This window comes from Puma concolor, chromosome C1 (genome assembly GCF_028749965.1).
Source record: "Puma concolor isolate L17-30 chromosome C1, mPumCon1.1.hap2, whole genome shotgun sequence".
In the NCBI taxonomy this organism is placed as follows: Eukaryota; Metazoa; Chordata; class Mammalia; order Carnivora; family Felidae; genus Puma; species Puma concolor.
This window is the reverse complement of record NC_141674.1, coordinates 35,524,587-35,530,586: the sequence shown is the minus strand read 5'-3', so window position 1 is coordinate 35,530,586 and position 6,000 is coordinate 35,524,587. Positions and strand designations below refer to the sequence as shown.

General features: G+C 43.5%; 1 protein-coding gene across 3 annotated transcripts in view; it reads left to right on the top strand.

Moving 5' to 3' along the window:
• Positions 1-492: 492 nt before the first annotated feature.
• Positions 493-6,000, top strand: part of EIF2B3 (eukaryotic translation initiation factor 2B subunit gamma) — a 125,501-nt gene continuing 119,993 nt past the window's right edge. For 2 of the 3 annotated variants that reach the window (XM_086716794.1, XM_025932703.2), the window contains exons 1-2: positions 493-619; positions 3,299-3,458. In XM_086716794.1, the coding sequence (XP_086572920.1) occupies positions 3,311-3,458 (148 nt within the window). In that variant the 5' untranslated portion in view covers positions 493-619; positions 3,299-3,310. Of the gene's footprint in view, positions 672-3,298; positions 3,459-6,000 lie in introns of all 3 variants that reach the window. The other variant, XM_086716795.1, reaches the window with a different exon arrangement.

Genomic DNA, 6,000 nt, shown 5'->3' with positions numbered 1-6,000 from the left:
AGACTCTTACCCAAGATATCCACCTGACTCACTCTCTTCAAGCCATTATTCAGTGTCACTGTCTCAATGAGGTCTTCACTGACACCCCTCCTTCTCCCAGTTTCAATGATTAAAGGTGATTGTTTTCCATACCATAAGAGTCTGGTGCAGAAAGCCGATGTGAGTCGCCACATTAGACATTGCAGACATAGAAAGCGTTGGCAATCCCTGGCCTGCATGAGTATTTGGCTGTTTCTCCACCCGCTAGCCCAAAACTGCGGCTCCCAATGAGCTCTCTTTTCAGAGTGGTAGTCGGCCATACGGTAGAATGAGAACTCCCTAAAGCAAGAGACCGTGGCTTGTTCCTGTGCAGATTCTAGGAGCCCAGCACTGGGAAACACATTCAATGGGCGTTGATGATTTGTGAATGAACGAAAGGATACAGACCACCCAGCTTCCTCTTCCCCTAGGGCGGGCTTTTTGTATGAAATCTATTGCTCGACGCTCGTCCCTTCTACGCGGGCCTGCCCAGCGCATCCCATCGATCTGTTCGGCCATCGCGCGCCTGCGCTTTTGGACTGGCAGTCGGAGGCGGCGTGGGGTGAGCTGGAAGCTGCTGTGGCGCGCCAGGAGTCGAGAGGTAAAGCTGCGGCGTTAACGCTGCCAGGCCCCTTACGAGCTGGCTGTTGGGGGTGAGCACCGCGGTGGGGGCAGCCGGGCCCCGCTCATATGGGGAAAGCAGGCTCCTCGATCCCGGCCGAGGAAGGCCTCAGGAGGTGGGCGGGGGTGCAGAGCCCTGGAGTCGCCCGCTCGAGTCCCTGTCTGACCCGGCCAAGCAGCTAAGTAGCCGAACTAGAAGGGATCTTGGAGAGAATGTGAGCCAACCACCTTGTGCAACAGATGGAAAGGAGTTTGAGGGAGGGAAGGATCTACTTGAAGTCACAGCGAACGAGAACCCAGATCCTGAACCACTCAGCACAGTGCCTGAACTCTTTCCACTTCAGCCCTTCATTTATTCTGCCTATTTTTGGTTGTTTAGGGGCAAGCCAATGAAATAGAAATAGGAATGCAATAAAGTCCAGATGAGAGACCCAATTATGATAGTGTTTTATCTTACCAGTGTACAAAAGGAGAACGCAACGAGTGCCATGATGGAGGCACGTATGAGATGCCATGAACCCCCCCACTCTAAACCTTGGGAGGCTAACGAGAGTCGTTGTGATTTTTATCACCCAGAGTCGTGTCAGTGACATTGAGGCATTTGACAATCTGTCTGGATCATGGTTAGTTATGTTCATGATTATCACCGAGAGCCTTGCGGAGAGCAGAAACCTTAGATCCTGGTGACCTGGGGTCTAATGTCCCTTCACGTGTTTGAGCTTGACTTTTACAGGCGGTTGTTGAGATGTTCACAGATGCTTATTCCACAAACACAGATTGAGTGCCAGGCATCTGATGGAAATTGTGTTAGGTACTGAGAATACAGTGTTGACACGGTCCTTGCCTTCAAGGAACTCACGAGATACACACATTTAAATATATGTGCAGTAAAGCCTGGGAAGACAGAGATGATCTGTACATGGTAGAATGGAAGCACCTAAGAGGGAAGGAGTTGCTTCTATCAGGAGGATAGGCGAGGTTAGGAATGGTTTTTTAAGAAAGATGATTCTTAGACTGAAGCTTAAGTAGGTGATTTCTAGGCAAAGGAGAAAGGCAATCTACGAAGCAAGAGGAGCAACACAAAGACCAGAATTATGCAACAGCATGGTTCATTTGGCACAAAAGGCTTTCCATGACCTAGCCTCTGTCTAATGATGTCAAACACAGTGCTTATTGTGGGATTGCCATTATTTTGTGTGCTTTACATAGATTAACTTATTTACTCTTCAAAACAACGCTGCGAAGCAGTAATTATCCTCATCTTACAAAATAAAACTGAGACGAAGAGAATTTATGAAGCTTGCCTTAGTTCACACAACTAATGCAGGTTAGGGTTAGAATTCAAATCCGGCCATCTGATTCAGGGGTCTATGAGCTTAAACCAGGCTCCCTTCCAGGAACTGAGGACACTCAGAGTTTTAAATGTCAGGCCACTGGTCATCTCACCTAGACGTGGCAGAACCAGAACTCAAAATCTGGTCTTTTGACTCTGAAAGGTCCCATGCTCTTTTCATAATAACATCAGATGTGATAGGAGTTATACAGTACCACATTGAAGTTAAATTCCATTCTGAGGCAGTGGTTGCTGAAATTGAAATTACCATATCTTTAAGTTGTGGATGTTGTTCAGGAGGCTTCACTTTGTGCCTTGGGTGTACCGGGTGTAACTGATGCAGTTTAAATAATGATGAGGACCCAGGACTGATTATAATTACAGGGGAGGGTGCAGCATTATTTGCCAATTTGGTTTCAGATTTTTTTTTTCTGAACATTGCATTTCACACTGGTACTTAAAAAGTTTTATCATTTGTTGTAAATCAAGGAGTACTTTTATTTTAAACCAGTAAGGATTTATGACCTTTTACCGTGCACCTTTTCTGTGGTAGCTGCTGTAAAGAGATTCTTTTGAAGGTCAAACAGGTTTGTTTATTACCTTGAGTTTAGAGAAAGGAATTAATCTGATTTGTTTGGGCTCTGCAAATCTAGGTTCAGATACATCCCTACGTTTGTGTTTACAGTAATATCTTTCACAGTTGGGGATAATGTGAAGAGAGCAGATGGCTGAATTATTGGAGGAATCTTAAGTCATCTCATACTTTTCAGAAACCTAGTGTGCTTGTATTTATGCTGTTAATTCTAGTCAGAAGTTTCCAGATTTTTTCAAGAAATTAGAACTCATATCAGAAGCCCACTTGGTAAACTCTTACTCCTTCAAAAGTCCCCTCAAATATTACCTTCCTGTAAAACTCCCTGTCTTTTATAGGAATACTTAGGTATTACCTTCACCAAATGCCTACTGCATCTTTGATATATTTCTGCCACGACACTAATGATAGTATATTGTAATTTACTGAATTTATCTTCTCCACTTAATTGTGAGCACCTCAAGGGAAAGGGCCCGGTTTCTTTAATTCATATCTCTCCTTCAACCCATCTCCCCTGGCTGGAGCTGAGAGTTTATATTGGTGAGTCAGAAAATGTGATAAAGGTGATGTTTATACTGTAGCTAAGGAAATTTTCTTATAGTGGTTATTGGAGTTGGAAGTGACACATTTGACATAAGTGATTATCAGTAACCTAAATAGAAATAGGGTTAGTACTATGTATGCTTTGAATTTATTACTTTTTTTTCCCTGTTAATTGTTTTTCTCTGTGATAGCTGTTTGTGAAAATGGAATTTCAAGCAGTAGTGATGGCAGCTGGAGGGGGATCTCGGATGACAGACCTGACTTCCAGCATTCCCAAACCTCTGCTTCCAGTTGGGAACAAACCTTTAATTTGGTACCCACTGAACCTGCTTGAGCGTGTTGGATTTGAAGGTGAGCTATGGCAATGAGATGTACTCATAAAACTTTGGGGATGTTTGATCCCAATGATTTGCCGGCTTTACGAGAGTGAGAGAGGATGAATGAGAGAAGACCAGTACTCAGCATTGGCTGGAGACTGGCCTCTTTTAATTAAGAACATAGAAGTACTCTATTGCTATGTAAAAAAGGTTGAGAAGATAGTGCTATTACTGTTTTAGAGCTGCTCTCCACAATGATCCAAGATTACTCCTATAAGGATATCAGAAAGAGCACAGAGGGTTTCCAAGTCAGTACCTCATAGTCAGTACTTACTATGAATCTATATGTACCAGGTGATATATTAATATATTAAGGGGTACAGAATTGGAAAGGTAACTTAGGCCCTGATTTCTAGAACCTTAAAGTCTAGTGGGGTGATACAAATATAAAGAGAGGGGACAAGACTACAGATCCTACAGACATTAAAAAGATAAGTGAATATTATGAACAACCTTATGGTAATTAATATATTTGACAACCGAGATGCACATTTTATTTTTTATTAAAAAAATTGTTTTTAATATTTCATTTATTTTTGAGAGAGAGCACAAGCATGGGAAGCTCAGAGAGAGAGGAGGAGGACAGAGGATCTGGAGCAAGCTCTGTGCTGACAGCAGTGAGCCCGATGTGGGGCTTGAACTAATGAACCATGAGATCATGACCTGAGCCAGAGTCGGATGCTCAACCGACTGAGCCACCCAGGTCCCCCTAAATGCACATTTTAGAAATATTGCTTTGGAATCTCTAGAAAGAATGGATTTGAAGGACTCAAGGCTACAAGCAGGGAGATGAGTTGGGAAATTGATACAGAAGTCCACACCAGTATTAAAGAGGGCCTGAACTAAAGAAGTAGCACTAAAGATGGAGAAGAAGGAACATTTGACTAAGTTGATGATTAATGGAGAGGGAGAGTGGAAAAAGAGAGAAGAGTTCCCTCTACTTTTTGCTTGGGTGACTAGGTGACTAGATGGTGATACCAGTAACTAAGAAAGGTAATATGAGTCAACGAACAGGTTTGAATGAATATAATGAGTTCAGCTTTGGCCACGATGAGTTTGAGGTGTCCTATAGTTAGATATAGCAAATCTGAGTACCAGATGGAAGTAGTGTCAGATCCTGGGGCACAGTCTTCTATTCTGGTGTTCATTCCACTATGAGAATTGCCTTCCTGAGACAAACCTGTGAACATTTCTATGCAGTAGTCTTTATGACACTGATGTTAAGAGATATGTTTTAGAGGCTCCTGGGTGACTCAATCAGTTAAGCGTCTGACTTCAGCTTAGGTCTTGATCTCATGGTTCACTAGTTGGAGCCCCTCATCAGGCTCTGTGCTGACAGCTCAGAGCCTGGAGCCTGCTTCAGATTCTGTCTCCTCTCTCTGCCCCTCCCCCACTCACACTCTGTCTCTCTCTCTCTCTCTCAAAAATAAATAAACATTAAAAAAATTTTTTTGGGGCGCCTGGGTGGCGCAGTCGGTTGAGCGTCCGACTTCAGCCAGGTCACGATCTCGCGGTCCGTGAGTTCGAGCCCCGCGTCAGGCTCTGGGCTGATGGCTCAGAGCCTGGAGCCTGTTTCCGATTCTGTGTCTCCCTCTCTCTCTGCCCCACCCCCATTCATGCTCTGTCTCTCTCTGTCCCAAAAATAAATAAACGTTCAAAAAAAATTTTTTTTTAAAAAAATTTTTTTTAAGAAATATGTTTTAGGTGGCGCCTGGGTGGCTCAGTAGTTTGAGTGCCTGACTCTTGATTTCAGCTCAGGTTATGATCCCAGGGTCATGGGATTGAGCCCCACATTGGGCTCCACACTGAGCATGGAGCCTGCTTGAGATTCTCTCTCCCTCTCCTCTCTGTCCCTCCCTCTCTCTGCCACTCTCCCCCACTTGTGTTCTCTCTCCCTAAAATTAAAAACAAACCAAAAAGATCTGTTTTAGAAAAGATTTTTTTTCTTCTTTCTTTCTTTTCTGTTTTTTTTTTTTTTAAAGAGAGAGCGTGTGCAAGCATGGGAGAGGGGTAGAGGGAGGGAGAGAGAGATTTGAGGAGTGCCTCCTAAACACAGGATTCTGGAGTTAAAAAAAATTTTTTTTGATTTTACATTTATTTATTTTTGAGAGAGAGAGAGACAGAGAACAAGTCGGGGAGGGTGAACAGAGAGAGAAGGAGACACAGAATCCAAAGCAGGCTTCAGGCTCTGAGCTGTCAGCACAGAGCCCAATGTGGGGCTTTAACTCAAAAACTGTGAGATCATGACCTGAGCCCAAGTCAGACGCCTAACCAACTGAGCCACCTAGGCGTCCCAAGATTCTGGAGTTTGATAGCAAAATCTTTATTCACTTTGTTCATATTGTTCGCGAGTTTAGAGAAGTTAATATGGCTCTGCTTAGCATTTTTCTTTCTCTCCACAAGAGTCTTAGTCCAGTTATTAGACTGTCCCACATATGCAGTTACTCCCTTCACTCTATCCACTCTACCTAAAATGTCCTCTCCAAAATGGTACCATCTCTTTGAAATTCTAAACA